We start from the raw sequence: 26,658 nt of genomic DNA on the forward strand, positions 1-26,658 counted from the left end.
GAGTGGATCGGGGCTTCCCTAGAATATAGCACTTCAAGCATCCACCATTCTCCCTGACTCACCCTTGATTTGTTGAAAATGCAGAGCTGGCGATGAGAAATTGGGGCATGGCAACAGTTCTATTTAAAAAAAAACTTTCGAGGAAGAATAAAATCAAGTGGAATGGACCTGAATCCATCTTCGCTGACATAATTTTGAATTAATTTTTCTTCATCAGTGCTTGGCAAACAATAGCAGTTCTACACCATGTTTTGGGGGAGTGTTATGCTCAACTAATTAATTAGTTCACAGTATAATCTGATGCTTGTGAAGGTGACATGGCAGTCTAGAAGAAGCATGGGCTTTTCTAGAAAAAAGCCAGATGGACCCACTCCCCCTTCTGCTGCCTATGGGGCAAGAACCAAGTTCCCTAAGGCTCCGTTTCTTCATCTGTGAAATGGAGAGGGCATCATCTCTCTCAGAGGGTTGCTCTGAGGCTCAGATGGGAGGATTACATAAATCCACACTTAGTACAGTGCCTGGCTCACTGAAGACCTCAACAAACTTAATTATTATAATTGGGGCGCCTATTTGGAGTGTGTGCCCAGTGCCCAGGGAGATTCAGCATCTGGTGCAGAGTAGGTCCCTAATACCTCCTCCTGTTGCAGAGCATTAAGATGCTTCTTTAAAGACAAAGAAATGAAATGTTTGTCTTCCATATCTTGCATCCTACCCGTCTTCTTTACTCACTCACAGGTTTTCCTGCCACTTCTAAATGCTCCTTTCGACATCTGTCTACCACGTTTCTTTATCTTCTGCCCACGAACCTCAGGATTTCTCTTTCCTCTTCACTGTGGCTTTACCACATTTGTGTTTAATACTCTCCATTAATCAGTTAAAGACCCTCTCCTCTCTTCATTTAATGCAAATTGTTGGAAGGAAGAACTGGAATGGATGTGGTGTAGCACTGGGTTCTTAGCTCCCTCCCAAACACACACCGGCTTATAAAATCAGAGGGTTTTTACAGAAAGGAGACATTAAAAACATTTCGGTATCTTTAAAACTAGAGCTCCCTTTTCCAAAATGAAATTGATTTTATTTGTAAATAACACCCTTGCCAACGTTTAAGTAAGTACATACATAACGCAATTCTTAACTGCCTTTCTGATGGACTTTCCATATCCCCCGGCACTGGAAACTCCAAGACTCTCCCTGAGCCCCTTTTCTAAACCTCATAGTCCTAAATTAGCTGCACAAGCACTCCACCCCACCCAAGAACAGGGTATTAAAATGTCCAATGCCCTTCATGTTCCCTTAGTGCCCACAAATAATGAGGTATTTATGGCATAATCACTCTGGCAGGGCTCACATCTCGAGATGGTCTACATTCCAGGTTAAAGAGCCGTTTTCCCCCCAGACACTGGGGCATTATCCAAAATCAACATGGACGATATCCAACAAGACCTCAGAGATGCTATTTTTCTTTTACTATGTTGTGTCAACTGCCTACTGTACAGGGCTTGATACATTTTTAATTACTCAACTGAGTTTCCTTTGAAGTTGTCACTTTTCACCATTTCCAGTTAATGGACCTTAATTTCCCATAGGAAAACCTTGTTAGCCTGTCACAAAGTTCAGGCTTTTCTGGTTCAGTTCTCATATATCAAATATGCTAAGGGGAAAAGCTCTTTGCCTCCTGATTTGAGATGGCCAGAGGGAAATCAACAAGAATGGGATACAATCTTCATGCACTCCATCAGAAGAGACGTGACTGCCCTGTGATCGAACTAGAAGCAATTAAGAAAAAAAAAATATATATATACATATATATATCATGGAGGACTCAACTTCACAAATCTTTTTTGATAAAAAGCCAGGCGACGAGATCACTTGGTTCTTAAATGTTAAAAAAACACAAGATGAACCTCAACACTTACACGAAAGGAAAGGAAAGAAGTCAAACACAGTGATGAATGGCAGGTAACACTCAGCCTAAGTTGGGTGGGACCAGGGGACCTCGGGGTCCCCGAGAGGAGCATCCATAGCTCAGCTTCAGTGAGTGGTTGATATATAGGAGTGGTGGCCCGGCATAGCCAGCTTTCCAAGAGAATTCAGAAATCAAGACTTTTTCTTTTTTTTTTTTTTTTTTTTACTAGAAATCTGATTTTAAAATTTGACAGCAAATTCACATTTTCTCATACACTGTATCCTGGAGCTGGCTGGTATAGGCTCATGAGAGTCAATTAGTGCATCTTTTTTCTACTCAGGCCTTCACTGACCACATTCAGAGCTTGAAACCAGCCATTTGGGGGAATATTTGCAGAAATAGGCAAATGCTACAAATCAGGGTTTTGTTTGTTTTAAGCTGACTGTTAAACATTAACCAGCACATTACCATCTGCGGGTCAAATAGATCACGTTACCTTTGGCCAAAATTGCAACTTCTAATTTAAATATGAAGCAAGAAGTAGGGTTAAATAACCATGAGGAATTCTGTTGTTCTGGGGTGTAGTGTTCTGTATATGTCTATGAGGTCCATCTAGTCTAGTATATCATTCAAAGCTCTTGTTTCTTTGTTGATTTTCTGCTTAGGTGATCTGTCTATTGCTGATAGTGGAGTGTTGAGGTCCCCTACTATTAACGTATTATTATCTGTATGTCTCTTTATTCTGGTTAAGAGTTGGCTTGTGTATCCTGCTGCTCCCCTGTTGGGAGCATAGATATTTATAATTGTCATATCCACTTGTTGGATACATCCTTTGACAATAATATAGTGCCCTTCTGTATCTCTAACTACAGTCTTTAGTTTAAAATCTAATCTGTCTGATATGAGAATTGCTACCCCAGCTTTCTTTTGAGGTCCATTGGCATGAAAAATGGTTTTCCATCCCTTCACTTTCAGTCTGGATGTATCTTCAGGTTCAAGATGAGTCTCTTGTAGACAGCAAATGGATGGGTCATGTCTTTTTATCCAATCTGCAACCCTGTGGCGTTTATGGGAGCATTTAGGCCATTCACATTGAGAGTGATTATTGAGAGAGATGATTTTAATGATGTCATGTTGCCTGTGAAGTCTTTGTTTCTATAGATTGTAAATTTCTGTTTTGTATCACTCTTGGGGCCTTTTTACTTTTATAGAACCCCCCTTAATATCTCCTGTAGGGCTGGTTTGGTGGTTATGAATTCGGTCATCTCAAACTCAATACACTGGAAACAACCAAATAAAAAAATGGGCAGAAGATATGAACAGACACTTTTCCAATGAAGACATACAAATGGCTAACAGACACATGAAAAAATGTCCAAAATCATTAGCCATCAGGGAAATTCAAATCAAAACCACATTGAGATACCACCTATGCCAGTTAGAATGGCAAAAATTGACAAGACAGGAAAAAACAAATGTTGGCGAGGATGTGGAGAAAGGGGATCCCTCTTACACTGTTGGTGGGAATGCAAGTTGGTACAACCACTTTGGAAAACAGTGTGGAGGTCCCTTAAAAAGTTAAAAATTGAGCTCCCCTATGATCCAGCAATTGCACTACTGGGTATTTACCCCAAAGATACAGACATAGTGAAGAGAAGGGCCATAAGCACCCCAATGTTCATAGCAGCATTGTCCACAATAGCTAAATTGTGGAAGGAGCTGAGATGCCCTTCAACAGATGACTGGATTAAGAAGATGTGGTCCATATATACAATAGAATATTACTCAGCCATCAAAAAGAACAATTTCACAACATTTGCTGTAACATGGATGGGACTGGAGGAGAAAATGCTAAGTGAAATAAGTCAAGCAGAGAAAGACAATTATCATATGGTTTCACTCATTTTTGGAACATAAGAAGTAGGAAGATCGGTAGGAGAAGAAAGGGAAGAAGGAAGGGGGGTAAACAGAAGGGGGAATGAACCGTGAGAGACTGTGGACTCTAGGAAACAAACTGAGGGCTCAGAGGGGAGGGGCGTGGGGGAATGGGATAGGCGGGTGATGGGTAGTAAGGAGGGCATGTATTGCATGGTGCACTGGGTGTTATACGCAAGTAATGAATCATGGAACACTACATCAAAAACTAGGGATGTACTGTATGGTGAGTAACATAACATAATAAAAAATTATTATAAATAAAAATAAAATAAAATCCTGCTGGGTGGAGTGTGGAAAAAAAAAAAACCATGAGGAAGTATTCTACATTCCAAGCCAGTATTTATAACAAAGAGTACATGTGCCACTGCATCCATAGGGGAAGTGTGAGCTAAGAGTCAGACGAACATCCCAAGCAGTTGAGAACACAGAGATAAAGACACAGGGAGGCGTCTCTGAACCACGTCCACCACCCTATAAAAAGAGCACTCCAATAAACAGGACATTGCTAAATGCTTGTTTCTTCCCCACTGCCCTGAGGGGAATGGTAACTGACGCTCCCAACAATGACCTCTCAAGGCATCACTACATCCTGAAAGGTTCTCCAAATCATGGGGAAAAGCTGAGACTATGCATAGTGATTGAGCAACACGAGCGTCCAAGTCCATGTTCAAACAACCACAAGTGGCTTAACGCCCTTCACCCACCACACCAGGAGCAGGGGTGCCCGAGATTACAGGTTCCCCTTTTCTCTTCATTCAAAATAAGCCTAACCTCAGTCTGGTTCTCAATTCCTGTTTTCTGTCGCATGGAGCCTTTGACAGTCTGGGGAAACTGATGGGTCCCTTCTCAGAATGATTTTTTAAGTGAATGAAATACAATGCATAGGATCACAAAAGCAACCGTATTAAAACACAGTGATTAAACTATGAAACATGCATGTAAGATAGTGCGCGTACTTCTTTAGGAAATCATTAAACAACAAGAATGGGTCAAACAAATACCATGATTTCGAAGTAGCGGTGAGGGGGCCGTGGGGGCATCTGCCACACTGCAGTGAGAGGAATACACTGATTTCTCCTGGAGACCAGGCGGCAGGGGCTGCTCAGGTGAGCTCTGGGTTGTTGCCTGCATTCCTTACTAAAGGAAATGCTAGAGGGTGCTGAGTTAAAGGTTAGTAAACATAAAGACAGAATTATTTTCCCATCCAAGTTTATAGACCCTCTGAATTCTATCCGTGGCCCCAGGTTAAGAACCCCCATAGTCAGGTTGCGCACTGTAGGGACCCAAGAAATGTCGACTGGACTAAACTGATTTTTCTGTTTGATATGGGATGGGTTCTGGTTGTGGTTCTAGGGGGATAAGAAGGGAGAAAAGACACTGTTCAAACCTAGAGTGGGACAACCTGATGTCTGTTTTTGTATATGCAGCCTGGCAACCCAGCTTCTTCAAGACGATAGCTTACAGAAAATATTCATTGGTAATATCAAATACAAATCCATTAACGACAAAAATAAATACAGAACCAGGGCCATGGGTTTTATTTCAGTTTCACTAGAATTCTATCTCAGTCAAACTAACTTCTTCAAAATTTAAATTGTGGCTGAACAAAATTGGAATCAAAGCTCTACCACTTCCAAGTTGTGTGGCTTTAGGCAAACTATTTAACTCGCTGTGCTTCAGTTTTCTCATCCAAAGAATGAAGAAAATAATAGTGCAACCTCACAGGATGGAAAATTATGTATCTGGAGTGTTTAGTACAGTACCAAGGAAGACTACAGTACATGCTAGCTGTGGAAATAACTAGATTCTTGCAAATTGGTTAGGAGAATATTTAAATTTAAAGACTGTCCAAAATTTGGCAGTCCCTATACATATTTAAAATTAAAAATATGCTTTATAGAGCTGTTATATTAGCAAATAATTAGAAATAAATGACATGTCCTGCAATAAGAGGTAGAGTTCAATTATTGAACATCCAGGGGTGCCTGCATGGCTCAGTCATTAAGCGTCTGCCTTTGGCCCAGGGCGTGATCCCAGAGTCCTGGGATCGAGCCCCACATCAGGCTCCTCCACTGGGAGCCTGCTTCTTCCTCTCCCACTCCCCCTGCTTGTGTTCCCTCTCTCGCTGGCTGTCTCTCTCTGTCAAATAAATAAATAAAATCTTTAAAAAAAATTATTGAACATCCACACCATAGTTTTATATCTGGAGAAGCTGCAGAAAGATATATTAAGAACCACAGTTGAACACTTCTCAACACATCTTATAGGCCAACATTATCCTGACATGAAAATAAGAGATCACAATGAAGGAAAAAAGTAGGTGAATATCTTTTTTTGCACATAGATGCAAAAACTTTCAACAAAATACTAACAAGCCAAATGCAGCAACATATGAAAAAGACCAAATGGGATTTATTCCTGGAATCCAAGGTTGGTTTAATACCTAAGAATGTATTAATTCAATATGATAATATCAATAGCAGGAAAGATAAAACCACATGATCACCTCAGGTGCAGAAAAAGTATGTGACAAAAATCTAACACTCATTTGTAATAAAAACATTCAACAAACTAGGAAGAGAAGGGAACTTCCTCAATCTGACAAAGGTCATCCTACCAACAAATACACCAGAACTAACATCATACGTAATGGTGAAAGACTGAAACAGTCCCCCTTAGGTAGGCAAGGATGTCCACTGTCACTGCTTATATGCAACATTGTGCTGGAGATTCCAGCCAGGCAGGAAACAAAAAAAGAAAAGGCATCCAGGTTGGAAAGGGAGAATTAAAACTATCTTTATTCATAAATGACAGGATCTTGTATATAGAAAGTCCTAAGGAATCCTCTAAAAAACTATTAGAATACATGAGTGCAGCAAGATCACAGGATATGAGATCTACAAAATCAAGTGTATTTTATTTTATTTTTAAAGATTTTATTTATTTATTTGTCAGAAAGAGAGAGAATACAAGTAGGGGGAGAGGCAGGCAGAGGGAGAAGTAGGTTCCCTGCTGAGCAGGGAGCCCGATGAGGAACTCCATCCCAGGATCCTGGGATCATGACCTGAGCTGAAGGCAGATGCTTAACCGACTGAGCCACCCAGGCGCCCCTCAAGTGTATTTTATACACTTGCAATGAACAACCCAAAATAAAGTCTCTTTGTCAATAGTGATAAATATTTAGGTATCCGTTTAACAAAAGAAGTGAAAAACTTATACCTTGAAAATTATAAAACATTGTTGAAAGAAAATTAAACGATCCCATGTTGCTGGGTTAGAACACGTGGTATTTTTATGATGGCAATATTCCCCCAATTATCTACAGAGTCAATGCAAGGCTTCATTGCAGAAACTGACGAACTGACCTTAAAATGTACCTGGACATTCAAGGGACTCATAATAGCCAAAACAATCTTGAAAAAGAAGAGCAATGTTGAAAGACTCACACTTCCTGATTTCAAAATTTACTACAAAGCTATAGTAATCCAGACAGTGTGGTCTTGGCATAAGAACAGATATGGAGATCAATGGAATAGAACTGAGAATTCAGAAATCAACCCTCCCATGTGTGGTCAACTGATTTTTGACAAGGCTGCCAAAACAATTCAGTGGGGGAAAGAACCGTCTTTTCAAAAACTAATGGTGCTGGAAATGGATATCCATGTGCAAAAGAATTAAGTTGGACCCATATCTCACACTATATAGAAAAATTAACTCAAAAAGATTAACCACCTAAATGTAAGAACAAAACTACAAAACTTTTAGAAGAAAACACGGGTATGAATCTTTCTGACACTGGATGAGGCTGTGGTTTCTTAGGATTTGGGAAACATCAGCAAGGAAAGGAAAAACAGTAAGTTAGACTTCATGAAAATTTTTAAAACTTTCATGCTTCTCAAAACACCATGAAGAAAGTGAAAAGACCACCCAGAGAGAGGAGACCAACATTCACAAATCATATATCTGATAAAGGACTTGAATCCAGGAGTGTTCTATAAAGAACACTTACAACTCAGTAATAAAAAAGATAACCCAGGGGCACCTGGCTGGCTCAGTTGGTGGAACATGTGACTCTTGATCTCGGGGTTGTGAGTTCAAGCCCCATATTGGGTGTAGGGAATACTTAAAAACAAAATCTTAAGAAAAAAAAAAAAAGACAACCCAATTAAAAATGGGCAAAGGATTTGAATGACATTTCTTTCAAGAAAGTATCTAAATGGCCAACAAACACTTGAAAAGTGTTCAACATCGTTTGTCAACTGAGAAATGCAAATCAAAACCACAAGATACAACTTCACATCCACTTAGAATGGATATAATCAAAGAAACAAATAATAAAAGTGTTGGTGGGGACGCAGAGAAATTGAAACTCTCAGACAGTGTCGGTAGGAATATAAAATGGTATGGCCGCTTTGGAAAACAGTCTGGCAGTTCATCCACATGTTAAGAATAGAGTTCCTAATTCATCCAGCAATTCCAAACCTAGGTATATACCCAAGATAAATGAAAACGTATGTCCACACAAAAACTTGTACACTTATCAACCTCATTGTACGGCATTATACGCAATAGCTTAAACAGGAAAATACCCAACTGGTTAGCTGATAGGTAAAACGTGGCACCTCCATGTAATAGAATATTACATGGCAATAAGGTGTAGTGAAGTATTGATACATATTATGTGGATGACTTGAAAACATTATACTAAGTAAAAGAATCCAGGCATAAGAGGCCATATTCCATCATTCCATTTATAAGAAATGTTCAGAACAGTCAAATCTGTAGAGACAGAGTGGTTGCTGGAGGGGAGGGCAGGGGTGAAGGATCTGGGGTTTCTTTTTGGGACGATGAAATGTCCTAAAATTAATTGTGATGACAGTTGTGAAATACTAAAAATCGTTGAATCATATACTTTTTTTTAGATGATTTATTTATTTATTTAACAGAGAGAGAGAGGAGAGCACAGGCAAGGGGAGCAGCAGGCAGAGGGAGAGGGAGAAGCAGGCTCCTCACTGAGCCAGGAGCCTCATGCGGGGCTTGATCCCAGCACCCTGGGATCACAACCTGAGCCAAAGGCGGACGCTTAACCGACTGAGCCACCCAGGTGCCCCAAATTGTACACTTTAAATAGGTGAATTTTATGGTGTGTGAATTTGTAACTGTGTTACAAAAAAAAAAAGAAAAAAGAACCACCAGTAAGTATAAGAAAGCAGTGGTCACCGCTGGAGAGTAAGAAAGAAGTAAAAGGAGACTTGGATTTTTCATTTTAAATACTTGGAATAATTTGAAAATGGATTTAAATATGCATGTATTAATTTAGGAATGTTTTTTAATGGAAAAAATACTTGTAAAAAAAAAAAGCCACCTCGCCGTTAATAAGGCCCTTGAAGGGGGGGTGTGGGTTTGTGGGTGAGGCAGGGAGAGGGGCAAATACTCAAAAAACACCCTTTGTTTGAAAATTTTGTCTTTGGTCTGGAACTCCTCTATTCATGGAAATCCTCATGTACTTTCACTTTCTGGAACCCAGGTCCCACTTGCTCCTCTCCATGGTCCCAGCACCCGTCACAGCGGACCCACACCCGGCAAGGCTTGCGGAGAGAAAAGCCACAGAATCTCTGTCCTCCTGTTTCTTTTAAGGCAGTTGTTAGATTTTGACCCCAGGGGGCATCTAGCAGTGGGTGGTCACCATGGGGGCCCTACTGGCAGAGGTCAGGGATGCTGCTAGATATCTTAGGACGCACAGGACAGTCCTACAACAGAAGATCATCTGGCCCCAAGTGTCACAGTGACAAGCTGGAGAAATGCAGCTCAGGGAGTTTGTAAGGAACTGGGCATGGGCAGCTTGGGTGGGGGCAGACCTGATGCTAGCTTCCTCTTAGCCCCAGGGGAATGCAGAACAAGACCTCTTAGGGGGAGAGCAGGGGGCCAGGCCAGGGAGCCCCGGGGCCCAGGGCTGGGGGATGCAAAGAAGACAGAGACACAGAAGAGCCTCTTATAGTTACTGTTGTTAAAAGGACAACGGCTACAAACATCAAAGGCGAGTCTGACAACGTGACTCCTGACCCCACTCTCCGGGCACAGGGAATTTCACTTGTGATGTTGGAATCTCTAGTCCTAACCTCTCTCCTGAGCCCCAGACCCCCACCACTTCCCCCCACCCCAACTCGTCCCAAAGGTGCCCTGAGGTCAACAATTTCAAAGCTCAACTCAGGGTCCTTTCAACCGTCTCCCTTTCGGAATCCCATTTCTCACCCCAACTGGCGCGTGTCCGGGGACCGTCCTTCCTCCTGCCCTTCCTGTCTACCAAGAATCTTGGGAATTTGGGGAATTGTTCCCTTTTTTACTTTCAGTTGCATGCCCCCCCCACTACCCCCACTGTCCCGCCCACACCAGATGTGGGTGTGTGACCCTGACCTCCCCTCTGGCTAAGCGTTTGTCTTATAAACCTGTCCCATGCGGGGCCCTGCAGAGCTCTGTTCAGGGGCTCCGGAAAGACAGGGTCCTTCTCCTTCATGGTCTAAGGACCACGCCAATCTGATGCTTCTGGGGCCAACGTCATTGCTCTGAAGCAGGACCTGACTGACCCTCATAAGAAAAATGAGAAGCCAAGACAGAGACAGACAGACAGACAGACAAAATGATACCTGGTGACATCATCTAAACCCAGATCCAGCCTGTCTGAGGTGGACCTTTCAGTTAAATTATCAATAAATTATCTTTTCATTTTCATGAAAGATGTTTTTGTCAGAGAACTTTATCAACGACCTTAGTTTAACAAGAAATAAAAAATTGAATATTCCTTTTCATCTGCGTTATTGGTTTTTCTTTGGAGACTAATATTATTACAGCCTCAGTTAAGAAGAAAAGGAAGGAGGGATGGGCGAAGGGAGGGAGGGGAAGGCAGGCTGGCCAGCCAGGCTCTGGCTGGAACAGTGGCACCTGCCAGCCCTGAAGGACCCCCAGGGCCAACTCTGCGGCGGGTTCTGCTCCCTGCCTGCCTTGGGCAGCTCCCCTGCATCCTGCCCTCACCACACTCTACTCCATGGCCTGTTTGTGGCAAAGAGGCACTGGTTCTGAGATCTGTGTCAGGCTGTCCCCAGGGGACCTCCCACCTGCCCTTTGTCAGCCTCCTGGTTCCTCCCTGTCCTGGCCTTTAGATCCTGTGGGGACCAGCCTGGGGGCCACTTCACGGCTCTCCCTGCCTCTTCTCTCTTCTTCCAAGAGATCTGGACACTTCTAGTAGATGAATGTCTCTTTTTACTATGCGACTCTTCCCCAGTGTCTAACAGCAGGCCAGCCCCACTGTGCAGAGCTCCTGCCCTATGGCCTGACAGTCACGGCTCTTTGTGACTCGCTCATGGATTACGCTGCTGTGGCAAACACCGTTAGATGCCTCTGACATCCTTTCTCTCGTTATTCCTTAGTAATTACTCTCTGACATATTACTAACTGGAATAATGAGCCCGTTTCCCAGCCACTGTTGCAGCTGGGTGTGACCCTGTGACAAAGTTGTGAACAATGACTGTCAGGGGAAGGACGATCCGGAATTTCTGGGAAGCCCCCTGTAGTGGACATGCTGTTTGTGCCCTGCCCAACTCCCCCTAAACTCTGGACCAGCTGTGTGTGCCCATCCCCTGGCTGCTGCAGGATTTACTGCTCACAGCTGACACCTGACAAGTGTCCTGCACTTTTAGATCCTTCCCACCCCCAGCCATGACCAGTGACTGGTGTGGGCATATAAAACCCAGTACCTTTGCCTGAAGGTGGGACACATTCCAAGGTGTAATTCATGCTCCAGAGCTCCATAAAACAACCTCCTACTTGGCTTCTTCTCTTTCTATCTCCTCACTTCCTTTACTCTCCCACTGGCCTCTTCTGAGAGCACTACCTTGATAAATCACCTCCACCTAAATCCTTAGCCCAAAGTCTGCTTATGAGGGAAAGTGACCTAAGACATCTCTTTGAAAGAAAAGGACACGCCCTTCCTCTCCCTTTCCTTCGTCCTACCGCCTATGGTGTAGACGTGATGGCCAGAGCTCCCGCAGCCACATTGAGCCCTGAGGACCAGAGACACATCCTAGGGATAGCAGAGCTAAAGAGGTCTGACTCCTTGTGACATCATACAGTCTGTACCAGGCCTGAATTGCCTACATGCAATGCAGTGCCTTTCCCAGCATAGAGTAAAACCTTCTGTGCTTTACCACGGTTTTTTGGGTCTTGCAACTTGAAGCTAAACAAAATCCCTAACTGATGGACTCTCTTACTTACCAGCTGTGTGTACTTAGGAAAATTTCTCTCTCTCTGAACCTTATTTTCCCTGACTCAAAAGAGAGTTGAGAGAATGAGCAGGTCATCGTCTCTTCCCAAATAGACATTAGACTCCACCTTCTCCAGGACATTTGTCTTAATTAATCGAATAAGTAGAGGTGTGGTTACTTTCAGTTATCAGTTCCCAGACTTCAGTTTTCATCCATCATTCCACGACATCAAACATACCCCTGTGTGGTTAAAGCACGCCTTGTACACACATTTCTTTTCATAGGTGTTGGTATTAGGACACAGGCTGTTAAATAAAAGAAACTAAGTCTAAAAATACAGCAGGCTAAAAAATAGTCTAGCGTGCCTCCATACCGAATACAGGAATATGACATCTGGAGCAGAAAATATCAACAACCAGAATGAATAAAACAGGCCTTAGTGAGGACAATGCTAAATGTAGCATAAATTCAGTTTAAAAAATTTAAATCCCAAAGAAAGATTTCCAGATTCCTCTGGGACTGAGAGTGGCTTAACAGGACCTATCCAGGGAAACTAAGATGAGCAAAATTAGATGAAGAAAATCTACTTTAGGAGAAAAGAGAGAATAGTTATAAATCGTCCAAAGCAAAAGCCAGAAAAGCAAAAATAAACAAATGGGACTGCATCAAACTAAAAAGCATGGGCACACGAAAGCAATGAGAAAAGGCAGCCTAGTGGACAGAAGATGCTTGCAAGTCACAGACCTGATAAGGGGTTAATATCCAAAATATATAAAGAACTCATACAACTCAACAGCAAACAAACAGATAAATAAGCTGATTAAAAATGGGCGGAGGGGCACCTGGGTGGTGCAGTTGGTTAAGGACCTGACTCTTGGTTTCGGCTCAGGTCATGATCTCAGGGTCGTGAGATCAAGCCCCAGGTCAGGCTCTGCACTCAGCAGGGAGTCTGCTTCTCTCCCTCTCCTCTGCTCCTCCCCTACTTGCACACACCTGCGCTCTCTCTTTCTAAAATAAATACATCTTTTTAAAAAAATGGGCAGAGGATCTGAATAGACATTTTCCCAAAAACGACATACAGATACAGGCCCACAGGGACGTGAACAGGTGCTTGACGTCACTGACCATCAGGAAAATGCAAATCAAAACCACAACAAGAGGGACGCCTGGGTGGCTCAGTTGGTTAAGCGTCTGCCTTCGGCTCAGTTGCGACCTTGGGGTCCTGGGGTCGAGCCCCATGTTGGGCTCCCTGCTCAGCAGGGAGTCTGCTTCTCCCTCTCTCTGCTCATGCTCTATCTCTCTCAAATAAATAAACAAATAAAAACCACAACAAGATAATCTCCTCACATCTGTTAGAAGGGCTATTCTCAAAAAGACGAAAAAAAAAAAAACAAGTGTCCTCGAGGATATGGAGAAAAGGGAACCCTTGTGCACTGTTGAGGGGAACGTGAATGGGTATCGGCACCATGGGACACAGAACAATGGAGTTTCTCAAACAACTAAAAGTCTCGCTTTTACTTTCTCTTTGGAAGCAGAAGCAAGGCTTAAGAAAATGCAATTGGTGTCGAGTGAACTATCATCCAAAGCCTAAAGGCCCAGAGGCAGGAGAAGAAGAAACGGACTGGAAATGAAGAGGAAGGTACCGGAAAGAGATGCACTAAAGATTGCTGAAGAGAAAAAGAGTATGGCTTTGGTGTGCTCTCGGCAATCAGATATGATGACACAAGTCCGGTTTCAAGGTGAAAAAAATGTAATGTGAAAAAGCGTTTCCAGAGAACAGGATATAACAACAAGGGACCTGGGAGACAAGGCATTTGGAGGGAATGGAGCTGAACTCATGCATGCAAGACTCACTATCATTCAGGGGGAAGGGTCTTAATTTTATTTATAACCACGAAAAATAATGGCAGTTATCGTTTTTATATCCCAGGAAGTTTAGATAAGTTTTCATTCTGATCACACTTTAAGTGACAAAAAGAATACCCAATGCACAGCAATAGAAGGCATGGCATTGGAAAGGGAACAGAAAAACAAGAGAAATGCAGAACAGAAAAGAATACTGCATATGAGACCAAACACCAAACGGGCCAAATTCCCCTACAAAGAGAAAAGTCTGTAACTGGTTTAAAAAGAAAAAAATACAAAATGTATTAAGTGGTTTGCTTAAAAATATATTCAAACTTACAAATAAAGAAATGGTCTAAAAGTCAGCAAATATCTCCTAACATAATGCAGGAGCTTAATCATATCCATGTTTAAAAATAGATGTTAGTATAGAAGGCATTAAGAGGTAAACCAAGGTATTATGAACATAACAGAAGTTATGCAAGTGATGACATCAGTAATTCTGAATGTATATGCCCCGACACACGCAACCACAATGTTATTTTGGGTGTGTTCTCTAGGTCGAGAGGGTGTTCGGGGGCGATGTTCCCTCCTTCTCCAAAATTCTGTAACATAAGTGAAAAGCCAGCTGAAACATATACAGATACTAGGATACAAAGAAACACTCAAAACAGAAAACAGAATTCTGGAAAATGCACATTCTCAAATCACTGTGTGATAATTTTAGAAATAAATCCGATCATAATTATATAGCCAACCACACAAAACCATTTAAAAAGCAATCTTTTTGAATAACATTTGAGCTGAGTTAGAGCTAAACGAAGAATGGATGAGAATATTTGTCTCAACCACAGAGGGACCCGGCTTGATGAGAAACCATAGAAAAAATTGCCAGTAAAAATGAGCATATTTGGCTATATAAAAATCTTTTGTACATGCCCCCCCAAAATGTAATAGTCAATAAAAAGACAGCAGAACAAGATAAACATTTTGGGCATATATAAATAAATACATATAACAGAGATAAAAACTCAGGACCTCAGGATAGCCCTTTAAGATACCACAGAGAACCCCATGGGCTACTTGGAGCACAGTTTGAAAACCACTGCCTTGGCTGATCTGTAAGGTCAATGCCTCGTGATCTTTATCAGATGCTTAACACGAGGGAAGACCCAAGACACACAAAACCCTGGTGTGAACAGGCCAAGAGCTCACAGGCAGAGTCAGGAAGTGATTTCTGGATCAAATGTGTTGGAATCAGAGATGAAAGTCCCGGGGGCCGGCACCTTCTAGGCGCATCGGTTGTCAAGGTGATGGGAGGAAGGCTGCATAAGATACTGCAACAGGAGGTATAAGTCTCCCTTGGCATGGACTCCCAGGAGGTGGGCAGACATCACCCAAACCTTTTACCCGTGGAACCACAGATGGTACAATATCACAAACGCCCCCTGAGATTCTGCTCGCCAGACCGTGTCTGTCTTCTTATACGATCCCTAGTCACCCAAGGACCACCGCAACTGAAAAAAGAGGTCACAGGCCCGTCAGCTGGCAATTCTTCCCACAACAAGGACCCCAAAGGAAGAAATGGCAAAACAGTAGTGGTTCAACGCATAAGCTCTGAAGGGAGCCTCCAGGCTTCTTCCAGCTGGTTAACTTCAGACACAGCATGAAAGCTCCCTGGGCCCTAGGATCCTAGTCTAGCACATGAGAATATTAATAGTAATCACCCTCATGGGGCTCTTATAAGGACATATACAAAGATGTGTGCTGTATTTAACCCATGGTAAGCGCTCAATACATTTCATAAACTTTATTACACACGAGAGTAAAAAAAAAAAATAACCCCAAATCCAACAATTTGAGGATAAACTATGCTACATTAATAGGAACGTGTGAAATTCCTGGGAAAGTGTACAGGAAATAATGTAAAAGGAAAGAAACAAACTGAACAGCATATCCTGATAGATTACAACACCTAAGCGTAGACATGAGGATCCAAGGAGTTAAGAGAATATAAGTGCCCCAGGTCCTTTTAGAAATTAGTGCGTGCATAGTGAAACAGCTAATATGCTAGTTCCCCTCCCCCCTGCCCCAGTGCTGACCAAACGTCCTGCACAAACAGGCACACAAATGAACTGTAAAAATCAAGATTTTTGTTACTGACCAAGAAAGGTAAAGAACTTTTTGTCTTTCTTGCTCCCACAGGAAAAGCAGCCAAAGCTCATGGATGGTCAAAATTCTACCTGGGAGGCTCAAACTCGAGTTAAGCCATCATCAGACCTGCCTGGCCAGGCTGATGCTGTTTTACAGTTAGAATCTGAATGCCTGTGGGAACACAGGCCCCACTGCCCCCAACATCCCACACCCCAAGTTAGACTTGTGTCATTCATGGCCTGACCCCTGGGTTCACCTACCACAGGGTTTCCCCGTAAGGAGGGGTGATGGAGAGAAGAGATGTCACGGGTGGATCGGAGAATGGGACCAACAGAATCTGGCACTTAGGCTTCTAAAGATGGCTCTCTGGCCCAAGGAAGATGCAGGGGGAATGCTACAGGTGCAACATCTCAGAAAAGTGATATGATGTTTAGCAATTCAGACAAACTGAACTGAAGGAGGCAGAAGGCTGCAGGGTAAAGGGAGAGCTTCTTAGTGATGGAGACACCTCCCGATGAGATGCGTTGCCCCACTGTCCTCAGTGGGCTGTGTGCTGCCGGGTCTGAACATGGTAATGTCAGGCTGAGAGTGTCCCCTTGTGTAAAACCATTAATGTGTTATGATCATAACCTTGCCCTGCTCTTCTCACCACCCCCCTGTGGGACGGCACTGCTGCTTGCTGGGCCGGTCCCCAGGGCTATCCTTCACTGGGGAGAGAGCAGGTAACACGCTGAATGAGAAAAAGCTAAAACAAGTTGGAGAGGTGAAGTCACTTGTGATGACAGAGAACAGACAGAGATGGGGGGGGGATGCAGAGGGGGAGACACACTGAGAGGATCTGAGATAAGAGGCTCCAGAACTCCTTTAAGATATATGACACTAGGAGAGGAGAAGAGAAAGAACATTCCTCTGTGTTATAAATGGGAGCCTCTCGGGTTCTTTAGAAATATGCAAGCAAAAATTAAATTTACTTTCTCATTACTTTGGGCTAATGGACCATGCTTCTTTGAATGAAACACCACCCTTAGCACCCCAAGGGGCGCAAGAATTATTTGGGTTACATTCATGCCAAATCTCTCCTTTATGGAGAAAGTTATGGGGGGTGGCAGGGAGAGAACAGAATGGCTTTTAGGATAAAAGAGGAGGAAAGCACCATGTTTCCTAAGAGAAGAATTTAATGAAACAAGCTGAGTACATACGTGGACTAGCTGGCGTGCTGGACAGCGGAGAGTAGAGGGGTGTCCTGCGATGGAATGCTAATTTCCAGATACAGAAATCTTCCAAGAAGGAAACAAATGATTGAACAAGCCCAGGGTTCACAGGATGGACAGCGTGAGCTTCCTCATGCAATTTCAGAAGATAGATCCCAAGAGAGATGGCCCTCTCACCTGACCCTGGGGGATGCAAACGCCTACAGGTCACTCTCCGTGCCGTCTCTTTCCCCTTGACCATGCGGCATCGCTCCTTCAATATAATCTCACAGTGCACCATCGTTGTTCACACGAGACAATATGGGGAAATGTTTTAAAAACTACTGCTATGATGGGGGCTGTGGCAGCACTTGGAAAAATACTGAACAGAAACTCGTGTTCTTATTAGATCTGGATGGAAAGTTATTTTTTAAACACAAACACAAACAATGGAAGACATCGCAAGAAAAAGACCGAGATACAAAACTACACAGAAATTTGTAATGTTCCTAAATCTCATAAATGCTGAACGGAAGACAAAAATGCATGGAAGGTATGGCCCAACCATGACAAAGGGCCCAAATCCTTCAAATACAATGATTAACACAATTATCCCCTTGCTCCCGATAGCAAAATGGGGGAAGGACTAGCTAGCTGACACAGGAAAGATGTAAGTATGTGGGGTTTTTAAAAAAGATTTTATTTATTTATTTGAGAGGGAGGAAGGGGGAGAGAGAGAGAGAGAGAGAGAGAGAGAGAAAGAGAGCACACAAGCAGGGGGAGAGGCAGGGGGAGAGAGAGAGAGAAGCAGACTCCCCACTGAGAAGGGAGCCTGATGCGGGGCTCAGTCCCAGGACCCTGAGATCATGATCTGGGCTGAAGGCAGACGCTTAACCAACTGAGCCACCCAGGTGCCCCAAACTATAAGTGCTTCTAATAACTAGTTAAAATTAATCAACTTTAGTATAAATCTAAGAAATTCTAATTATGAGATTCATTTTTACCTAATTACAACATATGCTCATGTCATAGTGGTTATGTGGAAAACAATCAGATACAAAATATGATCTAGTCCTGTGACTTTAAGAGGTACCTTTCCCAACATTTTAGTATCTTAGAAATTGGGGTGCTCTCACGATGGCTGGCATGTCAAAATTTAATTGGCAGCCTCCTTAATGGTACGTAAAATAACGAAGCATCTTACATTCAATCGAATAGCACTTGGGGTACAATGTACTATACACCAAAATATTAACAGTGATTCTTGTTAGATGGTGGAATTGCGGGTGATTTCTACTTTCTTTTTTATACTTTCCTATATATTTCCAGTCTTCTCAAATTAATATGTATTTCTTTTATCATCAGACAGTAAACAAAACAAAACCTGGTTCTAATCTTGATTTTGCCCTTTTATAGCGAAGTCCTGATATAGCCCTGGTAAGTTAACTATGCTTTCTGTCCTCAGTTTCCTTATCTGCTAAATGGACCGATAACTTCTCTGCCTACCTCATGAGATTTGTGCACAAATGCTTTGCAAAATATGAAGTGCCTAGTCAATGTGTGATTTAAATCTTGACACATGTATGAGCCCACGAACATGTGATATCCATTAATGTACTTATCAGATGTTTTTATTCTTTCTCAATGCCTGTTCATGATGTCAGTGTATATAGCTTTACACTGTAGAATGGTGATTCCCAATATTTTGTTTGAATTCGATATAATTCTATTTCATAAGCTTTTTCCTCAACTTTGTTCCCAGGGACGAAAAAACAGATTTCAAAAACAATATTCAGTTCAGCACCACATAGATTAGCACGCTGACCAGGCCAAATCATATGCTCGTCAGCCCAGCTCCCGAGCCCCACGAGCCTTCGAGCCTTGTAGAATCCTGAGGCACAAGTGCTAATCACAAGTCACACCCAGGGCCAAAAAGGGGTGCCAGCATAATTACTTCTGTTCAATTGAAAGGAACACCACTGCTGCGGCCCAGTCTGGAAATCTACCTTGAGGGTTACGCCACGGAGGTGTGGCGGCTCTCCGTCCAAGCCTCTCCAATCGACACAAGCCACGGTCCCCTTCTCAGCCCAATCCCAGTGCACCCCTCCATCTGGTTAGGCTGCCCCTGCCTAAATCAACTTGCCCCTCGTGTACTTAACGACCAGCTGGAGAGGAGGTCCACCAAGACAAGAGATGAGCACATCTCACCTCCTCTCCGCTCCAGCCTGGCCACCAGTTTGTCTACGCTCGAGAGCACAGGGGGCCTTGCCCTCGTCAGCAACATCCCAAACGGCTTTGACGTGCCTCTGACCCACCTGGCTGTTTTGTTGAAGAACAGATTCTAACTCAGTTGGTCTGGGGTGGGCCTGAGATTCTGCATTTCTAACAAGGTCCAAGGTGATGCTGACACCATGGCTTCACCGACCACTCCGAATAGCAAGGATCTCCATGGTCTCCAACGCTATAGCCACTCCCATCGCACACGCGTCGGTGCGCTCCCTGGACCGCCCACCTCAGAGCTGCCTGGGGGAGCTTCTCAGAATGCAGATTTACTGCGTCAGGATCTCTGAAAGGGGGGCCCAAATGCCTGCATTTGAACAAGCACCATACTCCCCTCGGGTGAGTTCTTGTAGACACTGAAGCCTGGGAACTGGCAGCAGACAATTCTAAGCATCCTTCCTGGACCACAGCACTGGGAGCTGCATGTTTCCAAGTTCGGCGGAGCGGCTTTTACTGAATGGCAGCTTGCACTGAGGGACGCGATGCTATGCAGGAGCGTACAGCTCTCTTTCAGAGTTATGGCCTAGATGCTGTGGAGAAGATTACTCATCATCTTACGTACTCCCATTCATAACAATCTGTAGGAAAAATTTCATTCCAGTCTGAAAAAGTTGGGTGTTTTCCAAACAGGCAGCCTGGATAAGAGGGACCATTTAATGGTTGTCCTTGCCCCTCTATTACGACGACTGGAAACTCAGCCAAATCTGGGGCTCACTTTTGGCCATTAAGCAGGTCCTTTTGACGTAAACCTCTGTGTATTGACAATATGTGGCTGGGGTGCCTGGGTGGCTCAGTCAGTTAAGTGCCTGACTCTTGATCTCCGCTCAGGTCTTGATCACAGGGCGTGGAGTCTACTTAAAATATAATTAAAAATTTTAAAAAACCCCCCAAACCAATATGTGGCTTAACTGAACTGTCCCAGTCACGGTTTCTCATCTCCTCCATGTCTTAAATCCATAATATCCATTTCTAGTGCCTTGTACATATGCATGTGTAGTAGGCTTCTGAGCCGTTCACCAATATCCAACCTTATCCACTTCTGGACTCAGGGGAGCAGTGTGGTTGTCCTTGAAGTTGGGTGTGGCCATGTGACTTGGTTTGGTCAATGGAATGTGTGTGGAGGTGACTCGGGTCCCTTCCAGGGGATGGCAGCTGGTCCTCCACACTTCGGCCCTTCCTGGGCAGTCCTAGAAACATGAGCTCATGAAGAGTCGTCACAACATGAAAGCAGCCTGAACAGGGGACCAACAAAGGAGACAACTGCCCTGGGGAGTCACCACACACACCACAGGGAGTTTGGTGAGAGTACGAAGTAAGCCCCCGATGTGTTAAGCTACTGAGATTTGGGGGTAACCTGAAGCCTAAGCCTACCTCGACCATATCATATGCAAATGACCTCAAGTCCTTTTTGGAGAGACGCTGAGTTATAAATACACGGGCCGATACAGAAACAGACTCCTAACAAAAGCCTATTTGAGGGAAAAGATACTTAGAGAAGATTATTTATAGAATATACTACCAACCTATTTCTCTGAGTAGTTCCAAGTTGATTCTCGTTTCAATCTGATCACCAGCCTCTTTCAGAATCAGCATCCCTGACTTGTGTGTTCATATTTTGCTCTTCTTAAATTATGGCAAAAGAGACATAATATTTACCACTGTAACCATTCCTAAGTATAATTCAATGGCATTAAATACATCCATTCTGTTGTTTAACCATCTCACTACGCACACCCAAAACTTTGTATTATCCCCAACAAAAAGGCCATACCCATAAACTACCCTTCTCCTCTCCCCCCAGTCCCTGGTAACTTCTGTTCTAGCTTCCATTCCTCTGGAATTTGTCTATTCTAGGTACCTCATATAAGTGGAATTATATAACATTTGTCCTTCTGTGTCTGGCTTATTTCATTAAGTATAATGCTTTCAAGGTCCATCCATGCTGTAGCATACATCAAAATTCCATTCTTTTTATGGCTCAGCAGTACTCCATTGTACGTACCTACCACTTTGTGTTTATCCATCCATCTGTTGACGAACACTTGGGTTGTTTCCACCTTTTGGCTGTTATGAATAACACTGCAACAAACATGGGTGCCCAGTATCTGAGAATCTGCTTTCAATTCTTTTGAATAAATGCCCTAGGGGTGGAATTTCTGGGTCATACGGTAGTTCTCTGTTTAGGCTTTTGAGAAACTGGCTGTTTTTCATTCTGCTTTTATTTTATTCTTTAAATTTTTATTTAAATTCAAATTAGGTCACGGATAGTGTGTTATTAGTTTTAAGGTAGAATTTAGTTCTGCTCTGACTTTTAAATCAAAGATCTCAGACAACAGGTGCATGAAATTCTCCAATTGCATTTTCAGGAAAATGTCGTTTGAACATCACACACTCTCCTATGCAATGCTTCCTGTATAAAATCCCAAGGGGAAACTTTTTTGAGGGTTAGGAACTGGGATGAGGTTGATGCTTCCTTTTTCTGATAAGGATTCCAGTATGGGTCCTGACTCTTCCATGGGACTTGCAACCAAATTTCAAGCTTGAATAGTCCTTGCTGATGCCCCACTCACACCCTTTAGGACCTCCTTTACCATTTCTGGGCACACTGGCCTGACTTCAGATGGCCAGTGCCTATATTTTTGTCAGAGGACTGCCCTTGGCTGTCCATGAAAAAAAATCAGGCCGGAAGTACAGTTTTCCCCCATTATCTGTGAGTTTGCTTTATGCCACTTTGCTTTTATGAAAGACCTATGTTAGTACGCGTAATTGCTAACTGAAAGAAATTGGAGGATTTTTACTTTTAGGAAATGGTACTTGCTTCATCCTTTCACGCCGTTTCAGTTTACAAAGCTTCCATAGAAACAGTCTGCTTTCAGATGGCGGGGGAAATCTGTACCTGGGAATTATCCTTGTGCTTCCCCTGTTCTCCAAGCAGCTCTGAACCAACTCCTGACAGCTGTGGGTGTATAAATGCCCCAGCCCCATTACTTGGGATAATTCTGGGTCATGAGCTTTGCATTGTTTCAAGCTTCCACTTGGGAGTAAGTATCAGTTGCCCACTACAGTTCCTGCTGAATAGCAGACCCCATGGTGACTTACTTCCCTTTCTGTAGCATTTCCTCCCTCCCTTGCCTGAATCCCTTGCACCTGCCAATCAACACAAATTCTTGGCTCAGCGTCTGCTTCTGAAGGAACCTGAACTAAGACAAAGCTCCTCTCTAGCAACTTCCTAGATCCATTTGCCTTCCATATTTCTGTTCTTCTTTTTCCTGGTTCTGAAGTTTTATTTACATGTTTTTCATTGTTTCACCATATGCTTTCTTGTTGTCTGTTACTTCAAAGTCTTTGCCGAATAAAGCATAGTGGAACTATTTTAGATGAAAAACATCATGCAATTGTTACAGCTAAAATACGAGATGAAAGGTTTATTGAATATGATCCCAGTTTTTAAAAATACGTATGTACATATGTGTGTGCATAGAAAAAAAGAATAGAAAGAAATGCACCAGAAGGTTAACAATGATTAACTTGGGGTGATGTCACTGCAGATGGCTTAACTTTTTTCTTCTTCATACGTTACTTTACAAAGAACGTGAAGCTTTAGCTTCCTTGTTTATAAAATGAGGATAATCATACCTACCTCATGGAGTTGTGTTGATGGAAATTAAGTGTAAATGTAATTAGCTGCATCGCATATTCACATGATAATCACAGTATGTGCCTAATATGTACCCTAATAAAGGGGAGTGAGTGCCGTAATTACAACAGCAATTAACGAAACAATTTAAAAGGAAATGTTAGCATTGAGAAAGTAAAAATAAGCCTGTGCTTTGTACTTTGTAAAGAACATTCACTTCCATGAGCTCATTATCCCTCGAGAACCCTGCAAGAGGAGCAGGCTTAGGGGGAGGGAGTGGGCAGGAGACAGAATATTTACTGAACAGTGAACACGTGCCAATGCCAAGGTGTCTGCTTTGTAGACATCTCAGGTGAGAAGGATGGGGCTCAGAATGGTTAAGAAACTTGCCCAAGCTATGGAGACAGGGCCAATAGCTCCAACTCCAGATTCTCAGTCCAGGATTCCTTCCCTTCTGACAGGCGACATTATTGCATTTGTGCCTCAAAAGCCCCTGTTCCTACCTGCCCACCCATCCAAGACATTCTCCGTTCCTAAGGCACCAGCGTCCACCAGTCAATACATACAAGTGGCTGCTTCCTACCTCCATGTCCACGGGGAGGACCAAGGGGTAGCTTGTGGTGGGGAAGAGGATTTAGCTCCCCAGATCTCCCACCAAGACCACCCCCAAATGAATAATCAGTCTGAATAAAAACATTGTACTCGCGATGCAGACACAGAGTCAAGGTCAGCTCCACAGCAACACTTCTCAATCAGGCTGTTCACCCCAAGTCCTCCCTACACAGAAATTCTAGAACTGTCTTCACAAAAGAGTTGATACAGTGGGGGATTTAGGGAATTCTGCTAAGAGAGCCCACAGAGACGGCAGGCTGGGAGAAAGAACCGTGATGGGCATTGCTCCCTCTCTATCCCCCTCAGGGCCTCCTGTTCTAATCATCATAGGGAATGCTAAGAGAGCTTTTTTGCTGCCTCATAGTTGTGGTGTCATAACGGCCCACTGATGAGCAGGGACCGGTATGGGATGGGAAGGGGGTGGTGAGCTGGACAGTGTAGCACAAAGTGCTTCTGAGAGAGCCCGTGTGTCCCTAACCGTGCCAGTCCTCCCTGCCCTGCCTCCTACTCACCAGCTGAAGCCCTGGGCTTCTAGACTAACCTTGGGAAATCTTTCTGGACTAATCATTCTCCTGGCAGAATGTCAACCTAAGACAGCCATGCGTGGGAGCTTCAAGCAAGTTTGCCTTGTCACCCTGCCTCACTGACAAGCTCTCCTCCCAAGCACAGGGGCCGGGGCTGAGAGCACCTGCTGTGCCCTGAGGGCCCTGCTGCAGTTCCTGGGCTCTGGCAGCTGGCAGCTACTCCCTTTCTGGGTTGTCTTTCAAAGCCCCTCCTCCGCTTCAGCTCTCTCCTTCCCTCAGAATTTCTACAGTGTCTTCCCCAACCCCCTTCTCACTTGATTATGCTTCAGAGAGGAACAGTCTTTAGAGGTGTAGTAAAAACACTCCCAATGTTTTCCAAATAAAGGTATAACCGACCATAGCTGTGCTGTCCACACTCCTGGTCAAAAACTCTCCATGGCTCCCAGTTGCCTCTAGGTAAGTTCCAGCTCCTTAGTTTGGCAGTATATGTCCCCCTTCATGCCCTGAGCCCGGAGACCTTCCTAGCCTTCCCTCCACTACTCCATCTAGATCAGGTAGCTCATGGGGCACCCCCAAATGAAAATCTCCTCTAGAGTGTAAAACACGTTAGTCCCCAAACCATACCTAACACTAACTGGTTCAACCCAAAGGTCAACCCCCTTTCTTCCTGGTAGGAAACCGTTTCCACCCTCATTAGCACTTTTGCCTCCCTACTTCCAATTTGATATTCAATCTGATTTTTCTCTCTGTAAGTTTGAAGTCATGGACGGTCTTAGAATTCGCGCCTCGCCCTCTAACCATTGCCTCATGCGTGATATTGGGTCAATACATCTTTGTTGGTTTGTAAGCTTTCTCCCTGAAGTTTCATGAACTCAAGCTCTATCTCCTGACCTAGACTGAAAATCCTCCAGAGCAATTTAAGGCTCGTTCAGATCCCCCGAGCGCTGTGCTAACAAGCAGGCCCTGACTCAGGGGGTCCAGGGACAGGCCGAGACGGCATTTAGAACGAGCTCCCAGGTGATGCGGATGCAGCTGCTCCGTGGACCACGCTTAGAAAAGCAGGGAGGCAGTACCACCTGTTGACGAGGCAACAGTTCACATCTGTGCAGCCGGGCTGAGCGCGGAGGTGGAGGGACGCAAGACTGAGAAGCGGCCCGCCAGCAAGATGCCGGCGGGGCCGGCCGCCCCCTTCGCCCCCCAGCGACGCCCACTTACCTATGGTGGACACGACGGTGCCCACGAAATAGAAGGCGCCGGTGAAGTCCCAGCGCGGGCGGGCGCTGTCCACGCGGATGCCGGCCTCGGTGGCCTCCTCGTAGTGGCGAAGGAAGCCGCGCAGCTCGTCGCGGCTCAGATTGTGGCGGCGGCTGAAGTTGGCCAGGCGCTCCTCCCAGCGCTGCTTGGCCTGGCGCTCGTGCGCCAGCTCCAGCGCCGAGAAGACGGCGGCGCCGCCCAGCAGGTAGAGCACGATGAGCGCGGCGAGCAGCAGGAAGCGCGCGTTGTCCTCGTTCAGGTAGCCCGGGCCGCAGCTGCAGCCGCAACCCCGGCCGGCCATGGCCGCGCCCCCGGGGGCAACCGCACGCTGGAGGGCCGTGGCCACCGGCCGACTCTGGCCCAGGCCCCCTCCCCCGGGGGTCGCGGCTCAACCCGCCCCCGGACGTCCGACGGCCGGCTCGTCCATGACCGCTGGACGCTCCCCCAGGCCGCGCGGCTCCCCAGGCCGCCGCCTCGACCGCTCCCGCGGCGCCAGCTCCCCAGGTCCGCCTCGACTCGTGGTTTCAGATCCGCTTTGTCGCCGCCGTCCTCACCCGCCTTGGAGTTCTCCTAAATGCTCAAGGTCCGAGGGACCGGGAGAAGAGTCCGCTGCTTCTTGGCACCAGCATGCGAGCGCTGTTTCCACCCCGATGCCCTCCCTGCTCTGCTCAGATTGGGGAGGGGGCGTGGCGCGTCCTCAGCGCAAATAGGGGCGGACTTGAATTTCCCCCGAAGCAAAGATCTTCCGGCCTCGGAAGCTGGCGGGTTAGAGGAGCCGGCGGGCTCGGTCTCTTTGACCAGCGCTTCTCAAGCCGCCGACGGCTAGGACGCGGGGTGTCGGTGTGCTGGCGCTGGTGGTGCCTCCCCAGATGGATCCGCGGTGCTGCGTGCCAGTCGCGCGGAGCCTCAGGCCTCTGGGGTTACCCACCCGGCTGCCGGGGTGTAGAGGCTGGAGCGGGTCCCGGGCAGGCGCACCCCGAGGGACTGCGCGGAGCCGGGTCCATGGGTTCCTACCTCGCTCCCGGCCCCCACGCTGCGCTGCATCCGGCGGACGGATCGG

The 26,658-nt window shown here is 44.9% G+C and overlaps 1 protein-coding gene across 1 annotated transcript in view; it reads right to left on the reverse strand.

Moving 5' to 3' along the window:
• Positions 1 to 25,903, reverse strand: part of KCNK13 (potassium two pore domain channel subfamily K member 13) — a 104,534-nt gene extending 78,631 nt beyond the window's left edge. Inside the window, exon 1 of the mRNA XM_040641541.1 lies at positions 25,560 to 25,903. Coding sequence (XP_040497475.1) covers positions 25,560 to 25,899 — 340 coding nt within the window. The 5' untranslated portion in view covers positions 25,900 to 25,903. The remainder of the gene's footprint in view (positions 1 to 25,559) is intronic.
• Positions 25,904 to 26,658: the final 755 nt, after the last annotated feature.

The sequence above is a fragment of the Ursus maritimus genome, unplaced genomic scaffold (genome assembly GCF_017311325.1).
Source record: "Ursus maritimus isolate PB19 unplaced genomic scaffold, ASM1731132v1 scaffold_25, whole genome shotgun sequence".
NCBI classification, from domain to species: domain Eukaryota; kingdom Metazoa; phylum Chordata; class Mammalia; order Carnivora; family Ursidae; genus Ursus; species Ursus maritimus.